This window comes from Montipora foliosa, chromosome 10 (assembly GCF_036669935.1).
Source record: "Montipora foliosa isolate CH-2021 chromosome 10, ASM3666993v2, whole genome shotgun sequence".
In the NCBI taxonomy this organism is placed as follows: domain Eukaryota; kingdom Metazoa; phylum Cnidaria; class Anthozoa; order Scleractinia; family Acroporidae; genus Montipora; species Montipora foliosa.
In genome coordinates this window covers 10,057,811-10,075,428 of record NC_090878.1, presented here as the reverse complement: position 1 = coordinate 10,075,428, position 17,618 = coordinate 10,057,811, and the positions used below count along the sequence as shown (strand labels likewise).

General features: G+C 38.2%; 3 protein-coding genes across 3 annotated transcripts in view; 2 read left to right on the top strand and 1 right to left on the bottom strand.

Moving 5' to 3' along the window:
- Positions 1-6,463, top strand: part of LOC137973487 (DNA repair and recombination protein RAD54-like) — a 31,493-nt gene extending 25,030 nt beyond the window's left edge. The window contains exons 22-27 of the mRNA XM_068820311.1: positions 461-525; positions 1,437-1,515; positions 1,829-1,984; positions 3,077-3,100; positions 3,446-3,609; positions 5,665-6,463. Of these exons, the coding sequence (XP_068676412.1) occupies positions 461-525; positions 1,437-1,515; positions 1,829-1,984; positions 3,077-3,100; positions 3,446-3,609; positions 5,665-5,863 (687 nt within the window). The 3' untranslated portion in view covers positions 5,864-6,463. The remainder of the gene's footprint in view (positions 1-460; positions 526-1,436; positions 1,516-1,828; positions 1,985-3,076; positions 3,101-3,445; positions 3,610-5,664) is intronic.
- A 612-nt stretch (positions 6,464-7,075) lies between these two features.
- On the bottom strand, positions 7,076-10,731 carry LOC137973488 (alpha-ketoglutarate-dependent dioxygenase alkB homolog 7, mitochondrial-like). The gene is made up of 5 exons (XM_068820312.1): positions 10,405-10,731; positions 9,491-9,633; positions 8,801-8,831; positions 8,536-8,660; positions 7,076-7,700 (listed from the first exon to the last, which is right to left on the bottom strand). The coding sequence occupies exons 1-5, from the start codon at positions 10,717-10,719 to the stop codon at positions 7,574-7,576; spliced, it is 741 nt and encodes a 246-aa protein (XP_068676413.1). The 5' UTR covers positions 10,720-10,731; the 3' UTR covers positions 7,076-7,573.
- Positions 10,732-10,837: 106 nt separating this feature from the next.
- LOC137972510 (uncharacterized) overlaps positions 10,838-17,618 on the top strand; it is an 8,998-nt gene continuing 2,217 nt past the window's right edge. Inside the window, exons 1-8 of the mRNA XM_068819263.1 lie at positions 10,838-10,860; positions 11,207-11,227; positions 11,983-12,052; positions 12,693-12,772; positions 13,706-13,737; positions 14,667-14,831; positions 15,715-16,000; positions 16,406-16,881. Coding sequence (XP_068675364.1) covers positions 10,838-10,860; positions 11,207-11,227; positions 11,983-12,052; positions 12,693-12,772; positions 13,706-13,737; positions 14,667-14,831; positions 15,715-16,000; positions 16,406-16,881 — 1,153 coding nt within the window. The remainder of the gene's footprint in view (positions 10,861-11,206; positions 11,228-11,982; positions 12,053-12,692; positions 12,773-13,705; positions 13,738-14,666; positions 14,832-15,714; positions 16,001-16,405; positions 16,882-17,618) is intronic.

Genomic DNA, 17,618 nt, shown 5'->3' with positions numbered 1-17,618 from the left:
TTTTGTTCAAATGCTCAGACACGGGGAATCCGGAACGAGTGCCTTAATAGACCATTTTCGAATTCTCACGGCTGGACTGGATCTATCATGGAATGGAGGCTAATGCGGGCAAATCCTTTCAAATGCAAATTAATTTGCCCGCATTAGCCTCTATTTCATGCTAGATCCAGTCCAACCGTTAGAATACGAAACTGGCCTATTGTGGTTGGCCAGACGTAGCAAATTTCCTTGTGCTTATGCTGAGTTTCGTTTTCACACAACTGAAGCGAACCTTGTTCTTGTACAAGTTTGTGATTGCGCTGATGCTTGCGTCGCTAGTGAAAACCTTTCTTTAGTCCTTCCAAATGCCCGGTCTGGCCGGTGAGTTCTGCATGTCAAATGGAAAGCGCCCCAAGACTCCTTTCCCTTCCCTTCTCTTTGGTCTTTGCTTCAATGGTTTCCCAATATGTTTGAACCGCAGGTTGTTCTTGTATCAAACTACACCCAGACTCTGGACCTGTTTGAAAAACTCTGCAGATTAAGGCGGTAAGTGTATCGATACTTACGAACTCAGAAATTCAAATCATAACTTTTTCACTTGAATCAATATAGCACACTAGTGCTCGTCTGAGCGAGTACAAACTGGTAAAGCGTAAATGTTGAAAAAAATCCAAAATGGCTAAAACATCTAATTGTCAGGCATGTTTTTCAACGAAAACAAAAGGACTAAAGCGTTTGCATAATAAAAGAGTTCAATTCCCGGAGGATTTGGTCGAGGCACCAACATGGCAGCCTTTTCTTTGTTTAGGGGCACCAACATGACGGTCGTGACGTCATGTGAAAACCGAGAATAGTAATGAACGAAATGATAAATGAAATGAATCATATCTTGCACTGCGGATATGAAATCAAGTGAAGCTATGATCCTCGCAGTTATGAACACTTGAACCCACAAATCACCAGCTCCCAGCGTCAGTGGCTTCTTAGCTCAGTTGGTTAGAGCGTGGCACTGGTATCGCGAGGTCACGGGTTCAAACCCCGTTGAAGTCCGGAAATTTTCAGGCTTCTCTACACAATTGCTAAAATTGCATTCCTAACTGACTTGACTGACTTGATATCCAATACTATTGAACAGCATAAAAGATATGATTATGGCTGCATACCAGCAAGATCAACCGTTTAAAAAATAAGGGTTTTATAAGATCCTTAGATGATCTTATGTTATCTTCAAGAGAATTCCATAAATTGGGTCCTAGATATCTAATCGATTTATGTCCATAAGAAGTTGTATTGCAGTTAATAAGAGATAACATGTGACACCCCCTAAGATCACTCCGGAGGTGGCTTCCGCGGAGGTGACCCGGACGATCTTACTGGATTCAAACCATTTGCTTTAATAACTCTTTCGGAAGGCAAGATTACCTGAATGATCCATGCAACTTTACATTTCTCCACAGATACCAATTTGTTCGTCTTGATGGAACCATGTCTATCAAAAAGCGGCAGAAGATTGTTGACCGCTTCAATGACCCACACGTAAGTATGACTTGTAAAAAATGCATTCTGGTTCTTTTCTTCTTACCGTCCTTTGCTCGAAGGAAATATGTTGATACAGCTTATCATTTATTTCATTCATACCTTTGCTACCTCATTTATATTTAGTTAAATGAGCAAGGAAAACAATCTATATACTTAATGAGATTTGAGCAATGGTTTCTTTTCCCATTGGAAAATCGTATAGGCACTGAACCACAAAATACTTTTAACACACATGCAAAAAGGTTTCCTCCAAGACCGGAGCACCTCGTTTTCAGTCCCAGTATGTAATCGTTGACTATGCATTCTGTAGGGTGGTGATTTTGTCTTCATGTTGAGCAGTAAGGCTGGTGGGTGTGGCTTAAATCTGATTGGTGCAAACCGTCTAGTCATGTTCGATCCGGATTGGAATCCAGCCAATGATGACCAAGCAATGGCGCGTGTATGGAGAGATGGACAGAAAAAGAAGGTAAAATTTTTAAGCTAAGTACGTACCGCATCATTATGCCAGAATGGGTACCCAGAAAATATTGCCAAAGCGAAAAGATAGGCACGCATTGCGTACGTGTGGTAGTGCAGTAACACGGCGCTTTAATCCATGAATGTCAACTGAGCTGCGTGGTTTTTTTCCAGGAGATTCAAGTCGTCTTTGCGTAATATGTAGCTCTAATAACACAAGATATTGTTTTGGTACCGTATCATTATAGTGCCATAGCAGATGTCCTAGGTAAATGGCCCCCTGAGAAGAAATGTGGTTACTAGTAAAATACTGTCGTAAAGAAGACACACCGCTTTCTTCCAAACTTTTAAACATTTTGGCTCAGATTCAGCGAATCAAATAAGCCAAGCTTAACCAAAAGAAAACAAGGGTACACGCAGCTTGCGCTGAGCGCGAGAAACCCACTAATTATATACTCAATAGAATATCCTGTTTGAGACGGATTGGTCAATGACTAATGCATAAATAGCTTATAACAGAGGTTATAGACTGCAATAGGGAAGTTGCTATAGCGAGTTTCAATCGATTGTCGTAAAACCAAAACCAAAGAAATTACTTTGGTCAATCAAAAGGACGGCAACGATCCGGTAAACCAATAAAAACTCGAAGTAATTACACGTAGCCGACACAAAGCGCGGGAAAATGTGCACACGCAAGCCACGATTAGTTTTGGTTTCACTTCTGATTGGTTGACAAAATGGCGCGAGAACTTTGAACCAATCACTGAGTGGAGTAATGCAAAACCAAAGCAATTCGCTAATTACTTTCGACACTCAACTGAAAACCGCTCTATGGAAACAAAGTGATGGAGTGATTTTGTTGATTAAATAATGACTAAAAAATCGTATGAACTTGCTCGTGCATTTTGTGATTTATGGTCACTCAAAAACTTTTGCCCATAAGTCACAGAAAATAATGCTCTCGCGTTCATACGATTGCCTATACTTAAAATTCTGTGAGTGTTTGCGAGATTCATAAGCCAACTACTAACTGTGGCAATGAAGAAACCATGTAAGCGCAAATTCTCTCAAAATAATGGAAGATTTTTTTTTCTTTCTGCAGGTCTTTATTTACAGATTGTTATCGGTAAGGTTTACGTTTTTCAACATGATCTTCAAAAGTGGATATTTTGCGGCTTTCATTTTCTTTGCAACAATTCGTTTACATTTTGGGGCGTGCTTCGCTCTCACGTTTTCCTTCCTCTGCAATTATTTTGTCATGAAACCAGTGGTCTCTCTGACCAATCACATCAGATGATACAGACAGTCGAATAAACCAATCGAATAAACCGAAAACATGTGTGCATGCTGCCGGCGAAAAAGCGCGGGAAAAGAGTGCCAGAAAGGCTGTTTAGCCAATCACCGAGCGACTGTAAGCAAATCAAAGAAATACCGAAATAACTTATTTTGTCTGCTTCATTGTCGTTTCTAGACTGGTACCATTGAGGAGAAGATCTTTCAGCGCCAAGCTCACAAAAAAGCACTTAGCAGCTGTGTGGTGGACGAAGAGGAAGACGTGGAGCGGCACTTTTCAGTTGGAGAATTAAAAGACCTTTTTCGTTTGAATGAAGACACCCTTAGCGACACTCATGAGAAGTAAGATTAATGCACGTCACGGAAGTAGCCAAGTTACACGTCCAACGCGCCGCAGAACTACAGTAGAATTCGAATTGTAGCGGTTGCTACGAAAACAAATAAATTACAAGTTATTACGAATACTACGAAATTGCCAAAGTGAGATAACAGCAATAAAAGACTATATGTCGAAGATGCTAATTTCCGTTTCGTAAACGCAAACGACAAACTTAACAGTAAAGATTATTCTAAGTGTCGTCCAAATGGCAACGACCGTTTACGAAACGGAAATTCGAGTCGAAGATCCTAGAGCTGAATGTTATCATCGGCAACGAGTGCGGGTACGAGAACAAGTACACCTTGTTCTCGTTCTCGAAGTCGTGCTCTACGTATTTATGTAAGCCTGTAATACGACTTTGAAAACCCCCAAATTATTTATCCAACACTTGAGGATTGTTAGTATATGATTGTTACAGCTTTAAACTAAAAGAAACAGTTCTAAATCAAACGCAAATTTCCTTTGACAAACTCACACTTCTACGACTTTACGATGTAAAGTCGTCGCAGACAAACTTGCTGGGACGCACGTCAGGATGCGCAGTACGGATGCGTAATGATAAAAATCCCAGAACTCGTACCTCGAAGTCACACTCGTTGTTGATGCCAACATTCTCTACGTACAAACGTTGTACGAGACCCGGAACAACTTTACAAAGCGACGAAACGATAGAGAGCGATCGAAAGATATGACTGTGCACAGGATACGCCGTTGACCTTGCATTCGCGGAATGCGCTAAGAAAGAGGAAAAAGGAGAAGCGACTTCACAGCGGTAGTTTCCCGAAAGAAAGAAATGAACTCTGCGCAAACGTTTTCTTTTACTTCGGTTAATTAAAGAAAAACATGACAAATTTCAAACCACCAGCGCGTTACTTGTAGTCGTCATCATTTCAATTCTAACATCGGTTATGTTTAGCAAAATACAAAGCTTAAGTTCCAAACCGCAGAATTTATGCAATTGTGAAAGGAAAGGAGAGGTTTCCTTCTTTTCGTTGTGTTTCTGGCAAGAACACATCATTCTACTCATATATAATTTGCAACAAAACGTTTACTTAGGCTGAGTCAACTCATGTAAAGCACAGTTTAACGTTCCTCAAAAAGAAAGCGCAGGAAACGAAAAATATACGTCTGATGCCGTTTTTATGAATTTTAAGTATACACGCAGTTTTCTTCTTACGCTGAAGCAAGAACTAAAAAAAAAAGAATGAAAAAGAATGAAGTTGCAGTTCTACGTCATCCGTTAAGATTTAAAGCCCTCTTACACTGTGCAATAGACCATTTCCGCGTTCATGTCTGCCTCCTCTTCAAAGCGAGTCTAAGTACGAAGTTTTTGTAATGGTAATTAGTTCTACTTTACATATGAATGTAAACTAATTTTCATAACAAAAACTTCGCACTTAAACTCGCTTTGAAGAGGAGACATGCATGATCTCGGAATGACCTATTTTTCGTGCAACCATGGCCAGACAAGTTGCGCGAAACCATTGTCCAGCGTAACATACCTTGCAACGGCCAATAACGTTGCGAGACAAGTTGCAGAAACCATTGCGGAAAGTAGAATTGAGTTCTACCATTTTATTGCATAGTGTGGCACCAGCCAATGAAAATGTTCCTTTAACCTCATGTGATCATCGAAAAGGAGACAAGTTGCAAGAAATCGTTGCGTAGTGTAACAACCATCAAGCAAGCTACTTTTTTCTTCGCAGTGTGAGAACAAAATTGCGAGGTTTAGTTGCAAGAAACTGAATTGCCTACTGTAACGGCGCCTTTAGATTTCAGCGCCTGTCAAACAGTTTTCCACTACAAAGAACGACGGTATTTTGCCACAAGAAAGACTTGCCACAAACGAACACCTCAAACAGTCACTACTTTAACCGATTTTGCTTGTGGCAAGTTTTTCTGTTAGCAAGACGTCCAAGTGACTAGTTAAATTCAATTATTTCACCAGTGGCCTGAAATGACTGACATACGATGTCGATAAAGTGAACATCTTTTTTTTTTTTTTAATTTTCCGGCAGACTTAAATGCCGCCGATGTGTGAACAACATCCAGGTTCACCCTCCCCCCGAAGGGACTGATTGCAGTGCTGATCTTTCTCAGTGGTACCACTGCGCAGACCGAAAAGGTCTGGAGGACATCTTGTTAAAGGGAGCATGGTCAAGTGGAGTCAGCTTTGTTTTCCATCAGAGGTCACATGAGAAACAACTTGGTTTGTGATGGCTGCAGCTGCATAGCACAGGATGAGTTTGTTTTAGATATGAACATATGAGACCACTCCACATTTAACTAGTGAAACTTCTCCTTTAGGTCAAAAACTGTGATGAGTCGTTCCGACTTTAAGAGAGCTGTTTGTATGTTTTCATTGGAATGCCTCAGAAAAATTAAACAGCTCATGAAGTAAAAAAGAGTCAGCATCCTTAGAAAACGTAATTTTGGGGGTTTAAAGAATGGGCCAAAGGAAAAAAAAACGCAAATAATTTAAGAATGCATTTTTTTACACGAAATGCCTTTGAACATAAAGGTGTAAGGTTCTCTTTTTCAGAAACAATCTTCTCTTGTTACAGAGGACCTTCTAGTCGTTCCCAGAGTCAGAATGAATAAAACCACTCCCAATTTCTACAATAGATTACATTTGTGCTTGATTTTATGATCTTACCTGTGACATGATAAGGTTTAGCACAAAACCTTGCTTATCTCTGGAACAAGCTAATGTATGATATTAAAAATTCAAAACACCTTTTTAGATTTTCTTTTTGCCAGAGGAAAGATTGACAGACAAGTTTTTACTGGTTCTCCACAACTTGGGCACCCTTTAAAATCCAAACATCTATCTTTATGACCCTACTTTTAATATTAGATTATTATTTTTATTGCTTCTTTATTTTGTAAACCTCTCCCATTTGCAATAGCATTGGTAATGAGATTCAACTAGCATTAACACACAGAGAAAAATGGTTTTAAACAATCATCCATGTTGTGCATTCAAGTAAAAATCTGTCTTTTTTATCATTAAAATGGCTACAAATCTCACAGATGTTATGTGGGTGGGTGTGTTTCAAGGGCCAGGTGGATAGAAGTACATTAAACAACACCCAAATGACCATGGGATAAGTATAAGGTACTTCTAAGAGGGATTATTATACCTTTTTACAGGTATTTTTAATATTAATAGCCACTGTAACTTCAATCATGCGGTACTTTCCAGGGGGTAGGGGATGGGGGAGTACATCTTCTTTTGTTACATTCACTTGGTAATTAAAAAGTGAATTAAACTACTCAAAGAGAGCTATCTTTACATGCCTTAAGGTATTCCTGCTGCCTAAAGTGACCTATTTAGAATGCTCTGATTTTCTCATACATTAAAGTTTATTACAAATAATATTTACAGATTGAAATCAAAACATCCTGTCAAGCGATGTCTTCCCTTCCTTATGTATCATTCTGCTTTTATTTGATATTACTAAATACTGCTCAATAAAATTAATATCATTGCCACATTTTCTGTTCATTTTGTCACAACGTTTTCTCAAAGTAGTAGAGGAAAAAGTGGTTAAAAATATATGTACCTGTCAGAAACTGCAAAACCCACAAACTGTCATTTATCATTTGGTGTGATAAATACCCTTATACAGTCTGCTCTTGTTTTCCCTAGTCTCTTCTCCACGTCGAACTACATGTACCTGTATGGCTTGAGTGTTTTGCACTCAACCACCAAAAACAAGCTTCACTTTTAAACTTAACAGGCCCTAAAAATACAGGGTAATACAGTAACCAACCACAGGGTACATACTACACTGTATCTCAAAGATATAATGATAACCCATCAAGGTTGCAATTGACACTGTTGCAGTTACAAAGTTTCTTTGTTTCCATTGGTATGAAGAAGTAAAATTCCTGGATGCTTAAAGAGTATGATTGTTGATTGATTTATGATTGCGATGGTTGGCATCTGAGAATCAGTGATATTCTTCTTCCTCTAGGGATAACCTCTCCCTTCCAAACAGATTCATCTTCACTTAATATTTCGTGACTAAATTCGTACCTCACTGCATTCCTGAAATAAAAAAAAATGTCATTAATCAATGTCTATTAAAGTGCCTCACTGACAAAATTTCTCATCCTACACAACCTGCCTCTTGGAACAAATTGAAAAGCTCTGATCACAACTGACATTAGACATAATATAGTTTTTGACTGATTAACCCATTGGCTTGTCAGGCACCCTGGGATACCCCAGTAAAAATTGTCTGGCGTTAGATAGAGTAAAATCTATCAAGTCTCACTCCCAGGAGTCAATGGGTTTATTATTATTATTATTATTATTATTATTATTATTATTATTATTATTATTTATTATTATTAGTAAAAATCAATACCACTACTATTAATAATAATAAAAGGATATCTGGGCATCCAGAAGTTTTTACTGCCAATGATGATAATAATAATAATAATAATAATAATAATAATAATAATAATAATAAATTATCATCATCATCATCATTATTATTATTATTATTATATTATTATTATTATTATTATTATTATTATTATTATTATTATCACTGTGATAACAGTTTTCATGCTCACCATCTTCCTTGGAAGGATGTTTGTATTCTTGTGGTAAATACATAGTTATTTGGCTTGAATATAGTGTTATAATCAAGTAGTTTCTGTTTGTTTCACCATTGAAATTTCAACCGCACGATCAGGCAATCAGGATGCTCAACTGTCATTAGTTCAGTTTACTAATGTGTTCCGGCCAACATTTTTTTTACAACATTGAATAACATATTAAATTAATTTTGTAAGTTGCTCTTTGTCTGTATCATTAATGTTTTCTCCAAAAATAATAATGAATCTTTCATCAACATTTATTTATCTTGTACCTTATTATGTACAGTGATCTTGGTCTGAGAAGGGCATCAACCTTGACATTACAAAACTTCTCATGTTTAAACCTCATAATTGAGGGAGACAGAAGACTAACACCAGATATGATGTCCCCACAAAACTAAGAAAAATACATGTAATATAACACAAGGTTAACAATAAATTTGATATACAAAATTGTGGTACACACTGTACATCGTAGTAGGCGGGTAGATTTACTATTAAAAATTAATGATAAGTACATGCAGGTAGTTCCTGTACCTTAATGCTATCTATGTGTGGTTTGATATAGCTGAAAGGAAAAAAAAACATGTCAGCACTGGGCATTGAATCTGCCCAACTTCTTTATCATACTGTAAGGGGAGTACATTCAGCACCAGATTTGAGGAATTTCATCCAACAACAAAAAAAAACAAATATCTATAGCAGAATGCATTACCCATTGCCACACCAAAACAACCAAATTGAAAAAAATACATACCAAAAACCTTTGATAAAAAAATGTTAAAATGATTAAAATTTCAAAAACAGGTTGCAAAATCAACAATGCTACATGTACAGTATGATCCTCACAAATGATATTAATGAGTGAAAACACATTTTACATCATTAAGCATAATAATAATAACAATAATATTTCTAAACACTTGAAAGTCAAAATACAGGTAAAAATAACCACCAGCCAAAACAGCCATGAGGCAGAACTGACATTGTTTCAAGAAGTTTGCTGTTTAATATTATTAAACTGTGTTAGTGTTTTAGTTATTATCCAAAACCAAGTGGCCAACATTTCTCCCAGCAGCAACTGGCCAAAAAAGCCTGCAGTTGGCTAGTCATGACAGCTCTGGTCATCCTCCCTGTTACATCTTAGGCGGGTCTGCAAATTCATCGCAGGCTAATCCCAAACCAGACTAGCCACAGTTTCTTTTTCACCAATACCACAATGCTTACCCAGCTTTGTCCAAGTCCAATACATGTACATGAGGCAAAAGTTCTAACTTAGGCCCGAAAGATACATCTCTTATTCTCTGAAATATTGACAAAGATTCTTGACTCCATCTTGATTTCTCTGTTTCCCTATAGCCATGAATTGCCTGCGAATACAACAGTCTGACAATTATTTTCAAACTTTCATGTAGGCATATTTTTGTGAGCCATCCTTGTTCCGTATGATTATTATATTGCCTGGGATTATTACTACAACTATTTCTGCATTGTTATTTGTAAAATGATGAGAGCCATTTTTACACAAACAAGCTGGGGTTGGGACTGAACAGAGTTAAATGTATGTCGCTTGTTGTGTCAAAGGATTAGCATTGTCTGTGTTTTATTAAACACATGATCCTCCAAAGGCCTTCTTCATACCCTGGAGAGACCATGTCTATAAAGGCAAGTCTCACCATGAAATTACCCAGGGAAATTTTCTCATCAATGATGCATTCAAGTGATTGGTGGGATGTGACAGAATGAGGTGGAATTTTTTAAGGTTCATCCTTGGTGTAAAAACCTGTGACACTCTTGTACGACTTGACACCCCTACCAAAGTCAGGGTTCTTTTCAAGTCATGTGCATGCAGTGAGGTGCCCGTGATCACACCTGCAGTTGTATCGATCCATATTCCGACCCCTGGGGTATTTTTTATACCAGATAATTTTTTATGGGTTTAAGTCATTCACTGGGTCTGACAGAATAATGTGGCTTTTTAGACACACCCTTGATGCAAAAACGTACTACACTCATGCATTACTTAACAACCCTACTCATGGGGAAAGCTCTCTCGCCCAGCTGTCATAGATGCAGGCACTGAAGTACACTGTAGCCCACCCCCCAATATTCCGATATTGACTGGTGCATTGCCTACTTACATCGTCCCAGTGATCATATTGATACTTTTGTCTTTTCAAATATGGTTCAACCTCCTTTAGGAGTAAGCCCTCCTCTTCTTCAGATACAAACTCTTCGCAAATTTCTAAATTCCCAACAACTAGATCTTGGACCTTTTCAAGTTCCTCGATGCTGCAGCCTTCTGTTATAAATGATACCCTATCCCTCTCGACCCTAAAATCAGAGGCCTTGGATGATAAATATCTTGTAAAGTAACGGAAAGATTTCACGTGGATCGCAGAAAATCGCGATGAAAACAACGATTTACAAAAGTTAAGTACCCGTGTGTCCGCCATTTTGAATGCTGAAGCTACACCGCTGATGTCAAGGCTCACATATGCCGGTCACATGAACTCGTTTGCCTATATAAGGTAGCAGTTTCGCGGCAATTGTGGCTCGCGGGAAGTTTGAAAGATGGAGGCGACAGCCGAAGAAAGGTGACCTGTATATTCCCATTTCTTTACTATATATTTATTTGTTGCAATTATGGTCTTTTTTATTTTAGAGAAACCGAAACTCTTTGCGTGTCTTAATGTTGACACTATAATTGCAGCTAAACTGTACGATTTCATTTTAGTTTAATCTTGCTCCGTTTGTTAATCTGATAACTGTTTATTGTTGTTGTTCTTTTGCATCTCGATAAACTAACGGACAGTGATTCATCGATGTCGTGTTTGTAGCTGAAAAGGTCGATCGTTTTTCTCGTGCTTTAGGTATTGATAACTGTGTGCTGCAAATAATTTGAAGATAAGTTAATAATTCCTTTTTTGTTTTATTTTGTAGGAGGGCTAATGGCTTTTGCAGGTAGGCAATCAACATTGCACACAATCAACCTTGTCGTGTTATATTAAATAGGGATCCTGATTTTACAGGACCCCCTTTGATACCAGTGCCTATTACACTGACTAGGTTATCGTGAATAAATAAATAATCATAATAATAATATGGTTACTGTTATTGTTATTGGTGTTATTATTATTATTATTATTATTATTATTATTATTATTATTATTATTATTATTATTATTATTGATATTATTATTATTATTATTTTTAATTTTTTTTTATTGTTACTATTATTTATTCTTATCAAAATCTTCATTGGTAATTTGGGGAGCTCTTTGGGTTGCCTGTATACATGTACATCTATTGTGCTTCAGCACTTGGCAAAATCCCTTTCAGAAAAGGTTTGTTAACTTGGTTGATATGGTAAATTGACAACCGGAGAGAAAATTGAAAGCTGACGTTTCAAGCGTTAGTCCATCTGAGTGAAATGATTTTGCTCTGACGAAAGGCTATCGCTCAAAACAGCAGCTTTCAATTTTCTCTTCAGGGTCAATTTACCTAATCAACCAAGTTGACAAACATTTTTCTGTGTTTCACTTTGCCACCAATGCAGCTCCAGATTCTTTTGAAACTCAACCCCTTTATCCCTTTCTGCTTGGGTTGCCTTGTAAACCACAACCTTTTTTTCGATATCACACCAAACCAACCTCATAAATTTGCTATCTCACCAAAGTTTAAATATCACAAGAAAACACTGATTTTATTCTTGTCAGATACTACATTCGAGGAGAATGCCGAGAAGGAAATCACTGTCGTTTTTCGCATGACAGCAGAGATGTACCAGTGAGTGTTTGCAATATTAATAATGATGATGATGATAATCAGTTTAAGGCTCAATCTTATTTACTGTACAGTAGCTGAGCACAACTGTTCTTCTACTTGAGGAAACTGGCAATGAAATTAAATGCCATGAAATTAAAGCTGATGAAAACGACAGGTAGAGTACCTAGTTCTCCCCTCTCTGAGCAGAGAAGAGAAACAAAGTGTAACCACATCCAAAATTGAGTAGGGCAATCGAACGCAGGCTACATTGGCGAGTGGTGAGTGATCTCACTACTGTGCCAGCTCTGTTCAATGAACTAGCTCTACTTAATTGGAAGACTGGCTGCCCTTTGATTTGTGCAGTTGTTTGGATTAAAGACTTTCCATGCATTAGTTCGGTAGTAAAGCGATCTTTATGAGCTATCAACAACTCCTGCCTCCACTGGTGTTGTATGATACAAAGATTTACTAGGTCCTCTAGGCCATTTTCAACTTGGTATTGTATTGGTGTCAGCAGTCAAAACCTCTATTGGTCCATGTATATCCTATTATGACTGTTAACCATGCTTTTCAGGAGGGTGTTAATTTCTTAAAAGTTTTCAATAACTTGCCTGTCTCAAGTGTCATTTCCAAACAATTTTTTTTCCATATGCTTGCCAAGGTATGTCATTATTACCAGGAAGGAAGGTGTCTGTTTGGTAAAGACTGCTGGTACAATCATCCTGATGAACAACAATTCATGTAGGTTATCTCACCGACTTTTGGATTCAGGGTGGTGTCATGGCCTAACTCTCCAACTTTGTTATATTTTTCCAAGACGATGATGAACTTTGCTGGGAACTGTTACTCTCTCTTAATTTTATCAGTTGGTACCGGGACATACTGCTAAGGGTAATGGTGTGATTGATTGCCAATCCCACTAGAGGTGGACTTGCAAACAGTCAAGTGAGCCTCTTGGCTTGTAAGAGACTTGACTTTTCCAGTTATTCTGAGAAGTCTCTTTAACCCTTTCACCCCCGTGGGGTTCCCTATTGACGAGTAAAATCGTCTGGCGTTAGACAGAGTAAAATCTATAAGTGGCACTCTTGGCAGGAAAAGGGTTAATGGGGACATAGTTTTTGAGTGAATCTAGCTGTTGTTGACCCTTTCATGCCCGTTGGGTTCCCCATTGACGAGTAAAATTGTCTGCCGTTAGACAGAGTAAAATCTATAAGTGGCACTCCTCGGAGGGAAAAGGTTAATTAAAGTAAGAAATTAAGTTGGTCACACTGACTAGTCAGAACAAGCCAATCAGCTGAGAAGTGAGTTTCAGTGGCTTGCTATAAATTATTCATGCCTGCTATTAACCCTTTGCACTCCTAATAGTCACACTTGAAGATTTTACTGTCTCTAATGCCAGACACTTTAATTTGTCAATGTGGAATGCCATACAATGAAATGGTGATCTCTCTTGTTTATTTTTTTTTTCTTTTGGTGGCACCAATAATTTTACTGAGTATGCATTCTGCATCTTATCCCATAAAGTTACCCAACAGGTTTTATACTTCCAGACACTTAAAGGTCAACAGAGCCAGTTGTACAACAATCAAACAACTATTTAAACTTGTCTTGAAATGTCTTGATGGCCAATTTCTATTGATTAGTACTTTATTTTTGTTTCTCTTTGCCTTTCAGGCCACCTGTTTATCCATCTCTAGCTGTTCTTGGTGAGTAAGTCCTTATCATGTTCTATTCGTCAATGGCAATAATTCAATTGAACCATAAAAAAAAACTAGTGAGCCCCCTTCCCAGGGGCTTTTGGTATGAAGGAAACATAGCTAATTTGAACAGGGGAACAAAAACAAAATATCTTAGGGAACAAGGGAAAATAAACCATTGTAGGGATCAAAAAGCTGAGAACACGTTTGGAAGTAATTTCAGGAACAAGGAAACGTAAGCAAAATTTTCAAGAGAACAAGGACCTGAACTCCCCCCCCCCCCCCCCCCCCCTTCTCCTCCCAAATCCTGGGAAGGCCTCACTGGTGTTTCAGTCTGTTGGTGATAAGTATCCAAGCGTCCCATGGCATTTGAAATGGAAGTTTCTGAGCAGTGCTTTTCTGTCGTAGTGACATAGTGTATGCTCTTTGAGATGATTTGAAACTGAGGATGAAGTTTGGTCGTTGGAATCTTAAGTGAGACCGTTTCCTCGTTCCGTGTTGTACGTTACGGACCATAAATCAACAGGGGAAAATACGAGGTTCCGTAACTTACAGTACGGACCGAGAAAACGAGGTTAGTTAGATATTATATCTCTAAGCAATAAGGCACGCAGGCAAAGAAATCAGTTGAAGTCAAGCGGAATGTTCAACTGCCATAAGTAATTTACATGAGTAAAAATCTGAGAAACGGTTAAATCTTCTTGGCTTTGTGAAATAGTTTCTTGCAAGGTTCAAATAGTTTCACAAACGCTCTAGAAAACGTTGCATCTAAATTTCGAATTTAGCGGGCCGCACTGTGGATTGCAGCCCGCTAAATATTAGCCAATCACAGTGCGCGTACTATCTGAGACATAAACGATTCATTTTCTTTGCATGAAAGATGTTCCTCTTATCAAACGAAATAAAAATGATCAAACAAATCATGTCTGTTATTTTAGATGTAGGTGTCGTCCGGCCAAGTAGTAATCTGAATCTATTGCTAGCTGCTGCTGTTGCTGGTGCGCAAACTGATGAAGACAATAGCAGCAGTGATGAGGATGATCTGGAACCATTGACACTAGATAAAGCAATGGAGCTCTGGATGAAGCACAAGAAACCTAAGGGTGAGGTAGCACTGTCCTGACTATCAACAAGAGTCCATACATCACCTAAGAGTAAGATTTACCCACATTGGCGTAGTCCTCATTAGCATTTGGAAAGTCTCAATTTTTAAGCCAATTTTTGCAGGAAAATAAACAATACACCTTATTCCAAAATGGCCGCCATTTTAGTATTCTTTTGTTGCCATGCGAATTGGCCCTTATGGCCTCGTTCAAGTTTAAATATTCTTTTGAATTTTACGTTTGAAAGCGAGGCCATAAGGGCCAATTTGCATGGAAACAAAAGAAACTAAAATGGCGGCCATCTTGGAATAAGGTGTATAGACTTACTCAATGTTGTGCCCAATTCTTAAATCCTTTGGGAATAAAACGTTTTGTTCCAGATATTTCTATATCATTTAAATGCGTATGCTGCATTGTGATGCAAATACAACGTACAAAGAATCTTAAACCCGGCAGATTTAAATTGGGTACAACATTGTTTATTTTACGGCAAAAGTTGGTTTAAAATAGACACTTTTATGACGCTGATGGGGACAAACCTTATACCAGATTCTTACTCTTATGTAAGGGACTCTTGCTATCAATAAGACTTCAATAGTTTCTCCATAGACCAGCCATATTTAACGCTCAGTTGACTGATGAGATGGATATAAAAACTCAGAAAACCAAAAACATGGAGTACACTCAGGCATTGTGCTGTATTGGCGTTTATGAACTCGACAGTTGCGTCATATGCGTAATAGACACCTGCCACTTTTGATTACTTATAGGCCGTTTTTTCTTTTCTTTTTTTTTTTTTTTTCGTAACTCTATTATGCATATTACACCTGCCACCTTGAAAACTGATAAACCAACCAACTTCATGTAAATTTTTTCCCTTCAGAAAACGAGGCACAGAAAGAAGAGAATAAAAATGTCGATGCTGAGAGTGACGATTCAAGCGAAGAATTCGGCTTTCTTGAAAAAAGCGTGCACGAATTCTTCCACGAACTCAGACGATATGACATGACTTCCTGGAATGTGGAGTCGGTGCACAAGCTCATTTCCCACCTCACTGATCTTCATATCAAGGAGTTTGACGATTTTAACATCTCGCTAAGTATGACTCTTGGGGAGGTGATACGTCTCTGGCGCCAAGAGTCAAGTCAAACAGCTGAGTTGTTCTTGAGGTATGGTCTAAACGATGTTTAGATCATTTGTTAAAATAATTCTTTTCTATTGAATTTGATTTGTATTCCCCCTTTTTCAGAGAAAAACTCTGTCCTTGTGTGGGCCCATTTCCATCAGTAGGCATGGTTCATATGCGATATAAATCTAGCACTTCACATTACACCCTATTCAGTTAACTCTGTTTAAAATATAAGTGCTACACGGCCAACGTTTGTATAAACGTAACCTTTCCTGGCGCTCTAAAACAATACTGATGGAGAGATTTAGCATGGCGTTCACTTCAAACAGCGTACATTAGGCGCTAGTTTGAACCCAAAAGTCTGATAATCAAAATTCACTTTCCTAAAACCCCCAAAAACGAGTGCTTTTATTGAACAAGCTTAAGTTTCTCTGTTTGTATTTAGAATATCCGAAAAAGACGAAGCAGACCTCTCCAGCTTAATCTTGACTCTTTGCAACGCACCGGTGAAGGTCAAATTTCTGGAGAAGCACATAGCTTCCATTCTGACAGCCTCGCAGAGAAAGTTCCCCAACGAATGGCGCACCGAGGCTATAGCAAAACTTTTGCAGAACGTGGAAGACAATGGTTTTAATATCGATGCAACTGAAGTGTTTCATCGTATGGGCAAAGAGTTTGGTGATCCGGAGGTACTGGGGAAGCTTGTTCGGGACTACCTTTTGACGAATGCAGAGAAAGACTCGTTCAGTTGCAGGTGTAATACTGCAGAATGTGAATGCCCGGCTATTGTTGATGAAGGAATTGCTTTCATAGTCTTTGCTGGTTTAGAGAGAAAGATGAATTGGGACGAAGAAGACAAGTTGAAGTTTTTCAGATGTGCTACTGACACCTTGTGGACGCCTGAGGTTTTGAGTGAATTAGGTATGTTGATTGAATTAGGTAGGTTGGAATAAATAATGTTGGTTGAATGAATTAGTTAGGTTGGAATAAATAATGTTGGTTGAATGAATTAGCTATAATCAATAGGCAACTTTCACGATAGCGTCATTTGACTACAACTACCAGAATTCAGTTTGTTTTTCTTTTCTTATATAAAGTGTTTCTTTCCAGCGGGGTAAAAATAACAATAGCTCTAATTAGCATGAGTCAAGCAAAACCTTAAGGATTCTGGTACTTCTAGTCAAATGGCGTCATTATGCAAATGTCCTGTTATGTACGGTTGAACGAATCAGGTTGGAATTTATTATGTATATTTAAATCAATTAGGTATGAATATGTTGCCTCTTCCTTGGTTAACAAAAATATTTTAAATCATTTTTTTTTGTTTGCAAATAGCTCAGAAGGTAGCACCACCTCGTATAAAAAGCACCAAAGGAAAACACCGCTCAGTTGCTTTCATTTGAATGGTTACACTTTAGGATTTCACCCACAGACTCAAAAAATAGAACCGCTTTAGCTTGTATAGCACAACAAACAGCATTACAGGAAAGTACTGCTCAGTGGCTTTCATATGAATGGCCACTTTTTGGGCTCGATTCACTGCGCTCTGACTGACTCCGGAGGCAGGAGGCAGTTTGGCCCAGTGGTTAGGGCGCTTGCCTTGAGATCCGGAGATCCCGGGTTCAAGACCCGCTCTGACCACTCAATGAATTTGTTCC